This window comes from Lutjanus erythropterus, chromosome 21 (assembly GCF_056507025.1).
Source record: "Lutjanus erythropterus isolate fLutEry1 chromosome 21, fLutEry1.hap2, whole genome shotgun sequence".
Lineage (NCBI taxonomy): Eukaryota > Metazoa > Chordata > Actinopteri > Lutjaniformes > Lutjanidae > Lutjanus > Lutjanus erythropterus.
Genome location: NC_139337.1, coordinates 31210316 through 31228679, shown reverse-complemented (window position 1 = coordinate 31228679; position 18364 = coordinate 31210316). Strand labels below are relative to the sequence as shown.

Genomic DNA, 18364 nt, shown 5'->3' with positions numbered 1-18364 from the left:
CCAGGAGACGAGTCTTCATGTCCCTTCTGAGACCAACAGTCAATGTTGACCAGGCTGTGGTAGTTACATTACCTGTCCAGCTCAGTCTCTAACTATCTATTTACATCTGACCGCTAACGTTGGGAAAACACTAGCTAATTAGTTAGCAAATCTACATGAGTTGTTAGCTAGCTAGTTCTGTATCAAGCTTGCTCAACTGTTATTGGTGCACAGAGCAAATAGGGGCGGGACTAAGGAGGCTTCCGTTATGACGAGTAAGCTAACCCCTGCCTGTAAAAATCTTTGTTTTGATAGTCCAGTCTTGGATGTTGCATATTTATTATTGCTAACTTGACTGTGGAGCCCTGAACGTGAATCTGCAGCGTCACAGTTGCTGACCAATCATCTGTTTGGTTTCTGCAGGACACTGACTCTGTCTCTGATGCTGTCAGTAATACTGATGATTGGGATAGAAAGTGAAACACAGAGCGGACCGTTGATGTTTTCTATCCTGGTCACAAACTTTATGGACATGCAAAGTTAAAATTACAGACAGGTCAACATGAAAAATTCAGGTGTTTGTTTTCTGAAAGAGAAAAACTTTGAGGAGGAACAAATCAAGTCAAAGCCGGGTGGAAACACTGACAGGACGTAACGAGATGAACCAATCAGAGAACGGGAGACAGAAGGATGAAACAACAGGTGAGATGTTACACTGTAAAAAAAAAAAAAAAACTAAAGTGATTCGTCTTATCTTAAACACACCTGGGCACCAAATTATTGTCTGAATGTGACAAACAGAGGAGCGCTTGAACAAGATTTAAAAAAAAAATTTTTTTTTACCACCTCCTCAGACAGAATGACTCACCAAACAAAATACTCTTGAGTTCCTGTTTGAAAAAGTGCAAACAACACTTTTAATATAATGTATATATGTTTCTCCAGAAACAGCTGTTGTATCGCTCTCACCAAATCCACCAGACTCCATGTACAGAAATAGTAATTTTATCATCATTTTCATCTTCATTCCTACAAAATAAAACTAAACAAAAACTTGATTTGTGTTTCCACTGTTCAAACAGTCACCAACTCTGGTTTGGTTTAAATAAAACTGTTAAATCAACGACTGTGAAAATACTGGGAGAGAAGTGAGAAGGAGGGCTAACATCAGAGAAGCAGCAGGTGGAGATGACAGTGTTAAAATGACATTTTTATAAATGGAGTTTGGTTAGTTTGGTGAGAGCTAACAAGAAAGCTAATCTTCATCGATCTTTAGCTAGCTAGTTATATCTAATAGCTAATTTCAGGAAGACACTACTTTGTTAACTTGCTAGTTAATCTATATCACTGGTTAGCTAGCTAGTGACATCTGATAGCTAACATTTGGAATACACTAGCTAACTAGCTACCTAAGCTACATCAATCTTAACTCAGCTATTTTCGTCTGATAGTTTACATCAGGAAAACACTCACTAAGTAGCTAGAAAATCTACATCAGTCATTAGAGAGCTAGTTACATCTGATAGCTTACGTTAGGAAGAAACTAGCTCACTAGCCAGCAAATCTACATCAATCTTAGCTAGTAAGCTACTTGATGAGGTTCTGCTGAGTATCAAACTTGCTCAACTGTTATTGGCACATAAAGCAAAAAGGGGCCAGTAAAAAAATTCAATCAATTCTTCTTTCATTTCTTTTAATTTTTAAGTTAAATTTTTTGGAGTGCAGATGATACGACCAAAGAAAATGGCGGTTTGACAGTGAGGTATAAACCAAGCGCTCCCCCAGTCCTCCCAGCTGTGTGGATGATATTAAATGCAGGTTCCCAGGTGTGTTTGTTTTATTAATACTGACTCTTACCCTCATGCCTTCAAATCTGGAGAGGGCTCTGAGGGGCCGCAGGGCTCGCAGCGTCCGCAGGGACTTGATGGCTGCAAAGTCTGAATAACCCAACGTGTTGGCCACCAAACTGACCAATGAGACCTGGAGGAGAGAGAAAGAGGGAGGAAAGGACAGACAGAGGTAGAGACAGGTGTTCAGAGACAGGTGGAGAGACAGGAAGAGGGTGAGAAAGGACGGAAGACAGAAGCAGGACAGTTAAATTCTAGTCTAATGAAAGACAGAGCGAGAGAGAACGTTTGATGAAACCAGCCAATCAGAGCTGTGGATGAGGAGAGACAAAGGTGTGCTAATTTAAATATCAGCTGACTGATGACTCCTGCAGGAACCAAGGAAAAAAGTTAAGATTAGTTTTGACCTGTGAAACAAAAACTGAATGAAGCCGTCCTCAGGTGAAGACATGGACTGCAGGAGATCATAAAGACAGAATTTACTCCTTAATTCAACCTGTGGAAACAAACAGATCGTTACTGATGACTCTGACTGACGAGTCTTTAGAACCAACACACATACAGAAGAATAAATGTTCTGTTTTTTGTTTTTTGGAACAGGTGAGTTTTGTGTCACCGTAGCTTTTGTAAAGAATTAATACAACAAACTGTGTTGTGATACTTTGATTTGGTTCATTATAAGAACTTTAGGTTCTTTTTGGGGTGTGAGGGGACGTGAGGATGAGAACGTTAGTCAAAAGTCAGTTAAAATATGTACATGTTCTGTAGAACCTCCCCAAGTGGGTTTTAGATAAAACCGCTGAAACATAGAAAAGGTTCTTGATAGAACCCTCCCCAGTATGTTCTACATAAAAGCTGTGGGATCCAAAAAGGTTCTTGATACAACCCTGAGAGAGGGTTTTGTGTGGAACCAAAAGAAGGGTTCTCTGTAGAACCTTTCATATCAGGTTCTGGGTAGGAAACCTTTCTGAAGGTTTTGGTTATCATCCTATATGTTGGGTTCTGAGGAGAATGGTCTGAAGAGGAACCTTTATAAAAGGTTCTACCAGGAACAAAAAAATGGTTCTCCTATGGGAACAAGCCAAAGAACCCCTCATGGTTCTAGTAAGCACCTTTATTTCTCAGAGTGTACCTCACAGACTGAACCTCACACAACCCCTCATTAGATAATGTGAACTGTCCCTTTAAGTTGATTAAATAAACTTTAAATTAATAAATATCATTAAATTAATTGATTAACTGCAAAATATTGGAATTGTATCAGAAACAGTCTGATCAAAGCTACGATGACACAAACCACAGCTTGTCTACAGGCTGCCTGCTCCACCCCCACGTGGACCTTTGGGTTCCACGGTCGAGGTTTCAGGTCGGAGCTCCAGGCGAGCTCAGCTGGTTCTTACCCTGATACCAGCGAAGCGGGACGCGGCCCGGAGAGGACGGAGAGCCCTGAGTGTCCGCAGCACCCGCATGGTGGTGATCTGGTCCACAGTGATGACCTGAGCCAGCTGACCCAACACTGAGATCTACAAGGTCACACAGTCACTGTAAACATCAGTCTGCGTAGACGTCAAACAAGACCAATGGACAGAATTTAAAGGGCAAGTGCAACATTTTTCAACCTGGACACTATTTTATTATGTCTTTTTTTTTGGAAATGTCCATTATGCTGAATTTATCAAGATAACAGGCAAAATGCAACACAGCGAATTAAAACAGCAGATAGCAGAGCAGAAAACCTGGTTAAAATAAAGGCCTGTCTCTAATGTAAGCCTGGTTACAATAAACACTGACAGCAAAGTAAAGCAGTGAGGGGCGTGACCACTGCCAGTGAATGACTCGAGGTAATACACTGACTATGGAGATGATACAAAAAAATTAAAACTTCAAAAGAATCTGAACTATCCCTTTAAGAGCAATAGAGGAAGAGGAATTGTTCTGTAACACATTAGTTAATTTTGTAATCTGAAGAATCAGATAGGAATCAGTTTAACTGGCCAAGAACGTGAACACATGACTTTTTAAAAACTTTCTCTCACTGTAGTGTACTGACATGTATTGGGTTTGTTTTTATCAGCATTTTTCTGTTTTTCAGCCCCCTAGTGGCTAAAAACGGATGACTGCAGCTTTAAATAAAGGATGCTATTTCTTCTTTCACCACTTTCTGTTTCTATTAATAATCTATGTTCTGTTTCCCGTCTCAGATCTGCCTGGTTGGATCTCTGTGACTCAACACATCCCGTCTTCTCTCTCTTCAGGCCACTACAGTCAAATAAAAACGTCACAACACGCAGTGTCATTTACGAAGACGACACGGCGGAAAACACCCAGAAAACGAGACAGAGAGACAGAGTGTGTCGATTTCAGACTCAATGCATGCATATGTATCATAAACTGTGTGTGTGTGTGTGTGTGTGTGTCACTCTGCCTCAGCATAATCCTGCCCAGAAGACTGAAACAGAGAGTGTGAGTGTCCAAATATACACATCTTTGTGTGTGTGCGTGTGTGTGTGTGTGCAGAGGTTAGAAAGCTACAGCTGATCGTTTGACCTCAGGCTGTTTGGACCCCTCTCTCTCTCTTTGTCTCCTTATGTCGCTCGCTCCTTTTATACATGGAGTCCATTATTGCAGATTCAGAGCTGCAACACACACACACACACACACACACACACACACACACACACACACACACACACACACACACACACTACCTGAGAGTCATCACACATACATCTCCCTTTAATACTAGAAAGACCATGATGGTTTTTTTTAACCATTTTCAAATTTATATGTGCAATAACTTTGTGTTATTACAAAACAGAAGGCTGCTGGTACCTAACAGAGTCCAAGTCCAGACCTGTCTCCCATTGAAAATGTGTGGTGCATCATGAAGCACAAAACACGACAACAGAGACTGTGGACTGTTGAGCAGCTGAAGTCGAATATCAAGAAAGAATGAGACAGAATTTACCTTTAAAACTTCAACAGTTAGTGTCTCAGTTCACAAACACTGACTGTGTTAAAAGAAAAGATGATGGATCACAGACAGAAACATGTTGCAGGCATCAAATTCAGTGTATACAAATGTAATTAAGTCCAAAAAGTTTTTTGCAAATCATTGCATTCTGTTTTTATTTACGCTTTACGCAACAACTTTTTTGGAATTGCAGTTATCTGAAAATTGACAAAGAAAAATCTAAAGTGATGACATGCAGAGATATATATTTTTTTTATTTTTTGCATTTGAATTACAACTTGATCTGGTATTATTGTGCTTAATTATGTTCATGCAAATAAAGAAAACGTAAGTGTTTGATCCTGTTGAATAGATTAATTTGGTCGCACTTTTCACCTCAGACTTGTGTCATCTTCTGAGATTTTGTTTTTGGAACTATAAATTGTAATTTCATTCAATTGTGAAGTAATTTAGCTTTAGCAAACATTTCCTGTCAATATTTGTGTAAATAAAGCTAATTTGATTGGAGTAGGAGAGAAAAAGACGGAGAAAAAGATGGAGGGAAGGAGGAGAAAAGAAGAGCTGGAGGGAGAGACAGTTTAGTACGACATGAAGATCTTTGTCACACATTTATTTCTGATTAGTCATCTTTATTATTTCTCTCCCTCTTTGCTTCCCTCCACCCCGTCTCTCTCATCTGTTCATCATTTTTATTCTTTTCCTCCCTCTCCCTCCATCTCTTCGTTTGGCTTTTTCTCTTCCAGTCGCTGCCTCTGCTCTGAGCAGTCTGCATGGATAACTGTGTGTGTGTGTGTGTGTGTGTGTGTGTGTGTGTGTGTGTGTGCAGAGAAAACCGTAATTGGTTCATGCATAATCTGTTGAAAATACTTTGGAACCACACATGACGTCTCTCTTTCTCTCATTCACTCTCCATTAGTCAAATCTTTCTTTCAATCAGCCCGTCTGTCTTCACTCCCTGCCTCGTCTCTCTGTCTCTCTGTCTGTCTCTCTTTCTGTCTGTCTGTCTCTCTGTTCTTGAAATAAAAGAGCTGGAAAGGAAAAGCAAGCAAAAAAAAAAAAGTCAGAGTCAAACAGGAGAGAAATCTGGAAAAAATACATTAATTAGTGATAAATTAAATTATATTCTTGAGCAAAATGAGGACAGAGTCATCATTACATGTAAATAAAATAAACGTAAAGTATATTTTTTTAGTTTTTGTATAAACATTATGATGTCAACAACATTATAAACTTATTATGAAACTGTCACCACTGTCACCAAATATCAACGCTGTGAATATTCTACACTTTGCAAACAATAATATTCAAATATTATATTGTATATTATCATATTTACATAACAATCCAGTACACATGACTTGCTGTAACTTTGTATGTTAACTTTCTCGTCATATTCAGTAACATATGTCATCTGTCTCATGAGAATCATCACTGTTAAATGATGCACAGGTTTAAAACAATGACTACTGTCCCTGTTATGACATAAACATTCATATAAATAATGTTTACTGATGCAGGAGGCTGATCAACGTACTGCTGTGGACAGAGTCCGCAGCAACATGTTATTTTAGACACCTAAAAAAATCTACATCAGTTTGAGTTTGATATTTTCATCACTTTCTAAACCACTAAATCAATCAAATATCATTCTGTCCAAAGTCACCAAACTCCAGTGACAAAAACTATAATTTTACCTCTCAGAACATCTGAGTTGCTGGTCAACAGCTGACTTGTTCTTTTAGTTTGTTTGTGTTATTGTGTAACTCTGGCGACTCTGAACTAACCATTTAAAACACAGAAGTCACACAACAGATTGAGGCGGCTGTAGACCAACAACTCCTGTGTTCTGTGAGTTAAAATTTGATCCAACCAAATTTGATAATGGAGTTTGGTTGGATTGGAGAGAGTAGTATTTGGCTTGTATAACAGTGGTTTCCTGTCGGGACAGTCTGTCTGACAGCAAGGGATAGTGGTGGAAATATCCTAAATATAACGTAAACTTTAATACAAATGGCCATTTCTGCTGTTGTGGATGATGGTTTTGTTCACACTAAGAACTACAACAAACAAAAAAAAATCAGTGAGTGCAGTCCTGTCCACAGCAGCTGCTCAGCTTCCTACACCAGAACTCCTGCTGCTTCTCCAAACTGAGGACGTGTTGTCCTCCATCTGCTGTAGGTCACACACTGACTGACTCAGACAACCCAGCTTCAAATAATCTGAACTGTCCCTTTAACTTTGTGACAGTGGTCAGCTTTGTCGTCATCACCAACACTACTACTACCAACACAGTTCAACTGACCAATAAACCAATAAATCAATCATCAATCAATCAAGCGACTGACTTACATCGACGATGAGGAAGTCCAGCCAGCACCAGTAGTTGGTGAAGTACTTCTTGAAGCCGTAGGCAAGCCACTTGAGCAGCATCTCCAGGATGAAGATGTAGGTGAAGATCTTGTCTGCGTACTCCAGCACCACCTTGACCACCCTCCTCTGCTCGATGTAGATGTCCTCAAAGGCCTGAAGGGGGCAGCAGAGAGGGGCATCTTTTACATCTGATCTCAGTCAATATTCTGATTGATCTGATCCATTATGGTACAACACACTTTAGTTCACAGATCTACAAAATAAGTAAATATGTTCGGGCTGTTTGGACGTGAAAACTGTTTTCTCTTTGATCTTTTTTTTCTATTTGTGAGTTTTTGAGAAAGAATCTACAGTACGGCGCTCATGAATGATCAAATATTAATTATATAAAATAAATAAATTATATAAAGTAAGTAAACGAGGGTAAAGTACGGTTGACTAAAGTAAATTTTTTTATTATAAAGTAAAGAACAGTTAAGTTAACAGTAAACACCGTAGTTTCTTTCCACAGCTGCCTCAGTGCTGCTGCTGGTCCTGAATCAGTTTGAAAAGTGCACTCAGATAAGTTTGTCATGATTTGGTGCTAAAGAAAAGAATTCAATTAAATTACAGTAAGTACAAAGTACAGTATATAAAGTGAACAGCATTAAGGTTATGTTACAATAAGTAACATAACTGTGTGTGTGTGTGTGTGTGTGTGTGTGTGTGTGTGTGTGTGTGTGTGTCTGACCAGTGCTCCTGAGCTGAGGAGGATCATGAAGATGATGAAGGACTCGAACCAGCTGTGTTCTACGATCTGGTAACAGGTCTTCCTGGTTCTCCACCAGATCTGACCGAGTCCCGCCGTCGTGTCGATTTCGCAGCACTGAAACCGCGCCACGCATACTGAGGACGAGAGACATCGACAGAAGGACAGACACAGAGAGAGAGAGTTGTCAGTTTACTTCGAGGTGATAATTAGAGCTTCAAATATCACAACATCTTGATATTTATCAATATTATGATTTAAATTTTATTTTATTCTATTTTATTTTATTCTGAATTCAATTAATTATCTGTATGTTGTGTTTTGTGTGTAGCATGAAGTAACTGCAGCTCTAATTTTGTTGTCCTGTCCAATAGAAATAATAAATGACCTGATTCTTTGACTGACAGTCGAACACTGAGCTGAAGTTCCTGTGAGAACCTCAGGAACTGTTTCCTCCGAAGGGTTCAAAAAAAGAAACGGGACAAAGAGGGAAGTGAAGCCTCCTTCATTCATTTGTTGTTAAACAACATGAGATTGTGTGACTGTGGACCAGTGCCTTGCTCCGGGGCACGCTGGTATCACCACTACACACACACACACACACACACACACACACACACACACACACACAGGAACATGTCATGTCTGCTTTGTTGTCGTGCACAAGTGACCCGGAGCATAAAATGCTCTATGTATCCCTTTGGTTGATTTGTGTGTGTGTGTGTGTGTTATCTTGCGTAACTATGGAGTCTTTGGCAGATGTTAAGCTTCTGTTTCCCCACAACAACCCTCCCTGTGTGTGTGTGTGTGTGTGTGTGTGTGTGTGTGTGTGTGTGTGTGCGTGTGTGTGTGTGTGTGTGTGTGTGTGTGTGTGTGTGTGTGTAATGGAGTGATGATGACAGCAGATTGCAGCGTTCACTTCATATTCACGTTTAATTTCCCTCTGTGAGGACGTGTTCCAAACTGTAACATTAAACTCCTCACATCCCTCGTTCAAATTTCCCTTCACGGGTTTTTTAGATTTAAGGAAGGAGCTCGACTTGAATCGACTTGAGCACTTGGACTTGGAGGTTAAAGGGATAGTTCACCCAAAAATGAAAATTCATTCATTATCTACTCACCCACATGTCGAGTGACGGTCAGGTTTAGTTTTTTAGTCCACAGAACTCTGCTGGAGTTTCACAGGAAAACGGTGTCACAGAATCTCCCAACAATGGAAGTGAATGGTGACCAGTTTACACTGCTCGTCTGGTGTTTTTCATTTCAGGGTGAACTATCCCTTTAAGACGTGAGACTTGCACACGTCTGACTAATGCTCCTGCAGAGTTGAGGATCATTTTGATTCCCTGTGGACCTCCCATATTCTATATTTCTTTGATTACTTATGTATCCATATTGATCAGTGCAGCTTTAAAAGAAAGATGCAAACAATGACTGGCTGCACAGTGTGTGTTTGTAAAGACTGATCCAGTCAGTCATACATGTGATATTGTTCATATGAGAAAATATTTTTGTTCTCAAGCTATAAGAGAAAATTCGAGAGGAAAATCAAGATTCAGGAGGTTAAAATTTGGGGTCAGTGGCCTCAGACGTTCCTATAAAATTGGGCAGGTTAGTAAAGTTTTATGTATTAAAGTTTTTGTTTAGCTTCAAAACTTTAATGAAACTTTTTTCATCAAAAGAAAAAAGAAATTAAGAGTTGGGACAGTTAATCAGAACTACTTTTTAAGCTGAGTAATAATCAAATATCTTATATAACCGTTCATACTTTAATAACATGACTGAATTCATACGCATGTCTTGTCTTTAGTCAGAGCACATATCTGTAGCTTCATATCTCAAACCAGAGCAGGTTGATTCGTCCTGAAAGCAGCCGGACGAGTCTGAAACAGACGGGATCACTCAGTGAGTTATTTGTTGCAGTGCATCATCCGCTGATAACGAGAGGATCGGATTCCCGTCGCTCTGCGTTATCGCTCCGCCGGCTGCCCGTGGCACTGAGAGCTTGTCGCTAACGTTTCCAAATTCAATCAGCGTGTCTGCGAGGGCGACCGGGACGACGAACCGCAACCTGACGTTCGCTCACAATCAGGACCGGGAACTGCAGCAGAGTGATTGCTGGAGTGAGTGATGCTGACGTGCCCTCGAGCAAGGCATGATGGAGGCTCAGCGGCTGACGGAGGACGACTCGGGAGGGGGCAGGATGTGGTCCAGAAAAAGGAATCAAGTGTGTGTGTGTGGTGGGAAGAGATCGGACCGCAGTGACATCACAGACGGTCTGACAGCCACCGATGCAACTGAGAGATTGTTTAATCTGTTGTTCTGGGCGGTGGAAAATTTGTCATTCACCTTTAATCCACAGAAAAAAACCTGAACTGAAAATGACGTAAAACACGTACCAAGATGAAAACAAAGTAAAAGACGTAATGAGACAAAACCAAAGAAAAAGACGTCTTAAAATGTAAATTACGTAAAAAATGTAACAAGACAAAAACAACGTAAAAGACAAACTTGTACAACTGATAAATTGATGAAATTCCAAATATTAGACAAGTTCTCTTCAATCACTCGTATAAAACACTTAAAAACAAATCTTTTCGTACGAGGGGTTCTAAGATGACGCCCATTGTCATTTTTGATGTTTTGAGTCGCAGATCAGTTTTAAAGGAGCTTTATGTAAGAACTTTGTTTTCAGAACACTCAAAACTAAAACGATCAAAAGACTGTGAAGAAAACAAGAGTTTTGACGTCAAAGTCGTCTTTGCATTGTGTTGAAGAGATTTCTACTGAAGTTAGCGTGCTAACCAGCTAGCTTCGGCTCCAGAGTGAGCCTTTGTTTATTCCTGTGAAATTTTAGGAATACAACAAACATGACAACATTAATAAACACAAAGTAACGATCACGTATTTAAGGTGAGTGACAGCTGACTTCCTCTGCTGAGGTCTGTGTTCGTTTCCTGAAACAGACAGACTGAAAAAGCTGCTCTTCACTCCGCTGATTGCAGCGTCCGCCTGCTTCTGTAATTAGAGCTCTGATTACCTTGGCTTTCTGTTGCCATGGCAACTAATAGGCTTTTCCCCAATACGCCGGTTGAGTAATCCAATGAAAACAAGCCGGTGGTAATCCGACACTCAATCAGCCCACATGGCAGAGTTATTATCAGTGTGTGTGTGTGTGTGTGTGTGTGTGTGTGAGGAAACCCCCTCTGCTGGTAGCGACTGCAGCCGTAATAAACACTTCTGCCGCAATAAACTCTTATTGAACGCTTCATTACATCACCTGTTGGCCGAGGCGACGCCTCCCTCAGTCGCGCCCGCTCTCTGCTGCGCGCTGCATTGATCTGTTATTGAACAGTACTCAGAAAACGCCGCTGAATGATCCCCCACCAGGTGATTGTGTTTGACCCTTGTTGCCTCCATGTATATGTGCTCTTCACAACACACACACGCACACACACACACACACACACAAACACACACTCCTGATGTACATGAGGCACTTACATTTTCAACTCCACCTTATAAAAAGCGATGCACCGACTGACTGAATCTGATTACATAATATTATATTACATAATACAGACATACTCAACACACACGCACATGTAAACACACACAAAATATTAAAATCAAATATATCAAACCCAGTCCTTTAATTTTCTGTAGCACCACCTTCAGGACAAACTTTTCACCTCCAGCACATCATTAACAGGTTAAGATCTTCAGTAAAAACTTTTTAATTTTTCCAATCATCATCAATATTTGTCTCCTTAATAAATAAGGTATAAATTGGAGCGAGCTGACATGCAGATACAGCTGCGATATATTTATTGTGCATCCTTGACTATTTTACCTTTACAACCAAACTTTTAACTCCAGTCTGTTTCTCACTGAGCTCACACTGAAAGGAACGTTTTAACCTTTTAAACCCTTTTAAGACAAAGTGTCGGAGTCTCGGCGATAACCGACAATGGCGGCGACAAAGTGGGTGAGTGAGTGAGTGAGTGAGCGAGTGAGTGAGTGAGTGAGTGAGCGAGTGAGTGAGTGAGTGAGTGAGTGAGTGAGTGAGTTCCTTTGCTCATGGGCACTTCAGCAACAAACTGTGTCTGCTGCAGGAGTCACACCTGAGACTTTTCAGTTACAGGACGCCAGAGAACGAGCTGCCTCTGCTGCTGCTGCCTCGACTGCAGGCATCACACACACTGTCCACTGAGGCGGAAACACGGAAACACACACACACACACACACACACACACACACACACACACACACACACACACACACACACGCACACTCATTTATTCCCTCTCAATCGCGTGTCGTGCAGCTTCACAACATTAACCAATGAGTTGGCATTTACAGGACCAATGGGGCAGCTAATCTAGCGCCCGCTGTCAGCACAGATGTGTGTGTGTGTGTGTGTGTGTGTGTGTGTTTGTGTGTGTGAGACTTCAGTGGATTTGCACATGAGCTAAAATACTTTCTATATTTTCCTGCATGCATATTACATTTACTGAATGTGTGTGTGTGTGTTATTTTACGCTGATAGACACTTTATTATCAGAATAGAACTGGACTGTAAACTAAAGTGTATAATTTACTTCTGCTTGAACCTTATTAGACTTCATTACATGGTCATTAGGGACAGAACTGTACAGTAAATTAAAGTGTATCATTTTCCACTACGAGACCTTATTACAGGGTTATTAGGGGCACATTACAACAGAACTGAACTGTAAACTAAAGCATTTTATTTCCCACTGTTAGACACTAGAACTACCAAATTATAGAGGCAGAGGACTTTTTGTCTGTGGGTGATTTGTTGTAAATGTGTCGACAGGTCATGTGATTTGATCAAAGATGTGGACACCAGTCTTGTAGAAAGAAAACAGTTCCTGTATGAAACTGCTCACAAGAAGCTCTGTGGATTATCAGGACAAACCGGGTCACGACTCCTCTACCTCTCAGCTCAGACTGAACTGTTAATTATATCCCGAGTCTAACTCTCCAACTCCAGTCTAAAAGATCCGTTGTTTGGTTTGACCAAATCAGAAGCAGGAAATCTCAAACCGAACCGTTGACCTTCATTCATCTGAAGAGTTTCTTTGTGCTGCAGTTCTCCGACTCGTCAGCGCCGCTCGCTGAGGTTTTGCCGTTCGACCGACCTTTTTCCTGCGTGATGAATAATTAGCGGCGGGGGAGCGTCGCCATTCAGGCCGAGACACACACTCTGTCTTACTGACAGCCAGAGGGAGCAGCAGGGAGGCACACTGCTGTTTGTGCTTTGTAATCACAGCATGAAGGAACACACACACACTCACACACACTCACACACACTCACACACACACACACTCACACACACACTCAGAGACACAATCCTTCATAACCAAAACAGCAGTTTTTTTGAGGAACATAAACTGCGCACACAGTTAAAAACACAAACTTAAGCAAAAGCACGCATGAAAATATATCGCCAGGACTGTGGAGAAAATCGTCACTTTCACATAATTTGCTGCTTTATACTGTTTTTATATTTTCTGTGTGAAGAAATCAGGCAAAGACAGCAAACACAAGATTCTAGAATATAAATCTAAGTGTACAGAAGATTCATCGATGGCAATGACAATCCTGGTGTTCTTTTAACTACCAGTGCCAAAATAAAAAAAATAGAAATACAATAAAGGTGCATTTATTGGAAAAAAAAAATCGCAAGGTGGTGCAGAATTCTTGCAACATCCAAACTTCCTGGAGGGACTGATGCTGAAAATGTGAAAACACTGAGAACTACGTAGTTAAACCGTTAAACTGCTGCTTTTAATTTTTCTGTGTTCAGGATTTTTGGGCGGACCTAAAACACGTCTCGTGACGTGTTGAAGCCGTGATCTACACTATATACGACACCGCCGCCCACTCCCCCCATCCTCACTAACGGTCAGTTACAAACAGAGTTGGACGATATGTTAAAATTTTTCAAACTGGATGCAGCCCGTCGTTGATAGACGATATATTCGTCCAGTCGCCCAACTCTAGTTACAAACAGACCATCAGCGACTCTTTCAGTCCAGATCAACACAACAGTTCAGCTCACTTCAGTTCCAACGACCCAACACAGAAGAAAAATAAACAGCATGAACGGAGCGTCCATGTTTCAGGTCGTTTTCAGGTCAGCACTGAGACACACGAGGACACGCCCCCAGTGTTTCAGAGCAGAGAAGATCATTTTTTCATGATTCTGAGATTGAAAATAGACTCAGATGTAGAGTCATAAAAAGTGCAGACTTCATACGGATGAGTTAAAACAACGCTGACTGAATGTATGAACGAAACAGTCAGTCGACAAACATCCTGGGAGTCGCTGAATTTCACTACAACCTCCAGATGGCCATTTTGTCTCTCCACAAACACACACACACGCACAGACACACACAGCTGGTGTCTGCCTGCTGTTGTTAGTCAGTTTTCTGGCCTACTTCTGCAGCAGCTGGTCGACTCGCAGGAACCTCTGCTCCCACACACACACACACACACACACACACACACACACACACACACACACACACACACACACACACACAGTAACACCCAGAGCTGTGTCAGCATACTGGTGTTACTGGTCCAGTGTGAGGAGACTGTGAGCTGAGTCAGGAGGGAAGCCGGGCAGCGACGGCAGCAGAACGCAGGAGGTCAAACTCTGTTTCTGTCCCCAAAATCTGTGGTCAAAGTCCACCATCGTTTCCTTTCCTGTCCTCTGCTCTTTAGTTTTCTTGTTTGAGTTTCTTGTTTCTCATTTACTTTTCATTTCTCTCATTTCCTTTCCACTCGTCTCCTTTATTCTTCTCTCTCCTTTACTTCTTTTTGTGTTCCATCATCTACTTTTTCTACCATGTTTTTCAGAAACAATGACGCCAGTTTGTCCTGCAGACATTTGTTTGTCCTCTCCTCTTTTCAACCTTTTCTCTTTCCATTTTGTGTCTCTTCTGCAGAACGACACTCTTCTCCTTCTAACATTAGTATCTCCTGCAGAAACTTCCTTATTATCTTTGATAACCACCTCAGTTTTGACCAGTATATTATTCAGTTCCTCCAGGACGTCATGGGACTTTTTTGGGAACTGTTGCCTGTTTTGATGGCAGCCTCTCTAAAACATTGCAATGCATTTTGCAATGTTTTTAGGCCTTTTCTGCAATTAAATTACACGACAAAGTGAAAATTGCAAAAGAAAGTTGCAATTCTTTTGGTATAATTCAATAAAAATTAAAGGCAACGTGTTCCAGGGAGAATAAAACCACACTCGGACTGTTCTATGCAACGTTATAAAAATGATAGAAATCAGCTTTATTTGTGAATGAAGAAATGCACCGGGGGTTTATTCCACAAAGAAGCAGAATCTTTTTTTTTTAACTCAGTCAAAATAGCACAAAATTATAAAAGTTATGTTCTCTCTCCTCTTGTCTTTTTGTTTTTCCCTCCTCCTCTTCTTCAGTGTATCTCACCTACTAATAATACAGACGTTCTGGTGTCAAAACTGTGGAGTAAAGGAGGACTTTTGTTCATCTTCCATCCCTCTTCTGTCGGTGCTCCAGCAGCCGATGTGAGTCCAGCTGGTGACAAACGTCCGCCTGCTGTGAAGGACTCTGCTGAATCAGGGAGAAGCGGGCGGCGTGTTGGGACAGTTGCGACGGACGCATCAATCTTCTAAATGAATCAAAGCTAACACAACATCTGCCGTTTGGCAGCCGCTTTCATCCAAAGCACCTCTTACAGGAAACAGGCCTGCGTCTGGACCCTCTCTGAGGGGACAGAGAACCTGGAACCAGTCAGGGGTGATGCAACAAAATCTGCTTTATCTCCAAGTATTACCAGGGATAGAATCATTAAAGGGACAGTTCGCCTCAAGATCAAAAATACAGTTTGTGGCGCTTGGTGCTGGCAGGTGCTGTGGACACTTCACTGACGCTTCCACTCAGCCCTTACGCTCAGTTTACTGTCGTCCACTTCATTTTCAACATGGCCGCTTGAAATATCCTCCTCCTGAGCTGCACTTCTCTTCACAAGAAGTCCCATTCAGAGGCACGACCTTTATTTTATCCCTGCTTTCTATCTTGTCATCACATTTTAGCTCAAAACTACCAGAAGGATGACGTATCGAATTCTCCGAGCACATTTCAGTCATCTGATATTTATGTATTTTCATTACACATTTTGTAGTATTTGGCTCATATTATATATTTATGAATTAATTTATTTAATTCTTCAGTAACCAGGTCTTAATTCTGGTGTTTTTCAAAATAATTTTGACAGAATTAACAGGTTAACTAATTAACAGGTTCAGTAAAACAATATACACATTTTTAAATGTTTTATAAAAGCTGTACTGCAGATACAAACCTTAAATTTTGCTGCATTTCTTCCACAGTCTTTTATTTGTTTGGGGCCACAAATAAAATCTCCTGTGACCCACCTGTGGGCCCCGACCCAGTCTTTGGGAATGACTGCAGTAGACCATATTAAGCTGTATCTGGCGCGCTCCGTCATAGAAGCTGACGTATGAGGACGTGTTGCCAGTATTTTCCAGCTTCAAACGCTCCACGTTACACCCTGGAGTCTTACTACTGTCGTCTCTGCAGGTGTTGGGGAAGCTTTTCTTTCTGTTCTTTGGAGAGGGTTTTCCAGCCGGCTGGCCTAAATCTGTCCGAGCAGTTTTTACCTTGAGTTACCTCTGAAAGTCAAATGGGTGATACCCATTAAAAATAACTTATTTGTAGTTTGCACAATAAAAATTCTTTCTCATTAGACTCTGATCAGGAGTCGGACATTTTTGGCACCAACGGGACCTAAAACATACAAACATACAGTATTTATATGAAGCTTCTCTGCTCCTGCGTCTGTGTGTCGTGGTCACGCTCGCTGTGCTCAACTGTGTGTTCAAGACAAATCTCTGTGTTCCGGCAGGAAACCGGCTGAGTCAGGAAGGAAACAAGGTGTTTGCTTTTCACCTGGGTTAGTCTGGATCATAAATCTCATCATGAAAGTATTAGGGCATGTGGGCGGTGGAGGGGGGCTCGTGGTTAGTGGAACGGTCATGTGACTCGCAGTTTCAAACCCTGCAGCGAGAAAAGAAACACGAACCGCCTCACGCACTGTAAGGCTGAAAACAACACGGAAAATTTAAAATAATGATGATATGTTGACTAAATAGAAAATAATATCAGGATTACTCTGAGGCAAGGCAAGGCGAGGCAAACAAAAAAACAACATGTTTGTATTTGTCTTTTGTTATCTTATTATACAGACAGAATATGTGATGATGATGATGATGATGATGATGATGATGATGATGATGATGATGATGAATTATATATTGTTTTAACCAGCTGGTTTATAAAACAGCACAGATTAATATGAACCAGGTCCAGGACACAAGCATTACATGTTTAAATAATACCTCAAAGAATCCAAATGATTCACATTTTCATCATGTGATTCTCACGTCTTTATGTCTGTAGAAAATACTGATTAAATACCATATAATAAGAATTTCCGGCAAATCCAAAATAAACACACAAGACCTACAATCAGGTTCCAAGCAGGAAGTGAAAAAATCATTTTTAGATCACAAGACCAGACACTGATGATTTGAAAGATTAAAATTCTGGACATTTTTGACTTTTGAATTGACCACAGGTTGCAGGGAGACAAACTTCACGTTTCATGAGTTTCGCAGCTAATGTAGGTTCTCCTACATGCTTGGAACAGGAGGGTGAGATGAGGAATTTGCAATCTGCAAGCTCCCTACTAAATACCACTAAAACCTTCACACTGGTCCTTTAAAATACAGCTTTCCTCTGCACTCTGCAAAAACTACAGCTGTCCAGTAACTGACAGAGTTTTGCAGAGCAGCTTCTCTTCTTTGTGTCTCATCTCGGTTAGAATATTGAAACTTTCACACAGAAGTTCTGATCAAACTCTGTAAGTAACGTTAACATCTTTGTGTTTGTACAGCGGTGTGTCATCTGCATAGCGCCTGATATAACTGTCCTCTTGTACTTGCGGTTCTTTGGCCACCAGTTACAGACACCACGTCACAGGGTATCTCAGCTCTTTAGGGACTTTGTTTACTGTCGTCAGCCAAATGTTCCTCCAGTGTTCCCCCAGCCTTCCCTCCTCTCCTGTGCCTCTGTGTTGTGGTCATGCTAGCTGTGCTGAACTGGGTCTAAGACAAATGTCTGTGTTCCAGGAGGAAAAACAAGCTGAGTCAGGAAGGAAGCAAGGTGTTTGCATTTCACCTGGGTTAGTGGGTACGGGATCATAAATCTCATCATGAAAGTATTGGGGCGAGCGGGCGATGGGGCGGGCTCACGCTTACTGGAAACAATGTGAAACTGAAGGTTAAAGCTTCAAAATACGAACAGATTTCTCTGTCAACCTGCTCACTCACGATTCAA

At 41.1% G+C, this 18364-nt stretch overlaps 1 protein-coding gene across 1 annotated transcript in view; it reads right to left on the bottom strand.

The window, feature by feature from the left end:
• LOC146307876 (sodium channel protein type 5 subunit alpha-like) overlaps positions 1-18364 on the bottom strand; it is a 210498-nt gene that overhangs the window by 18022 nt on the left and 174112 nt on the right. Inside the window, exons 25-27 of the mRNA XM_084747390.1 lie at positions 7901-8055; positions 7150-7323; positions 1837-1959 (exon numbers count right to left, since the gene is read on the bottom strand). Of these exons, the coding sequence (XP_084603516.1) occupies positions 1837-1959; positions 7150-7323; positions 7901-8055 (452 nt within the window). The remainder of the gene's footprint in view (positions 1-1836; positions 1960-7149; positions 7324-7900; positions 8056-18364) is intronic.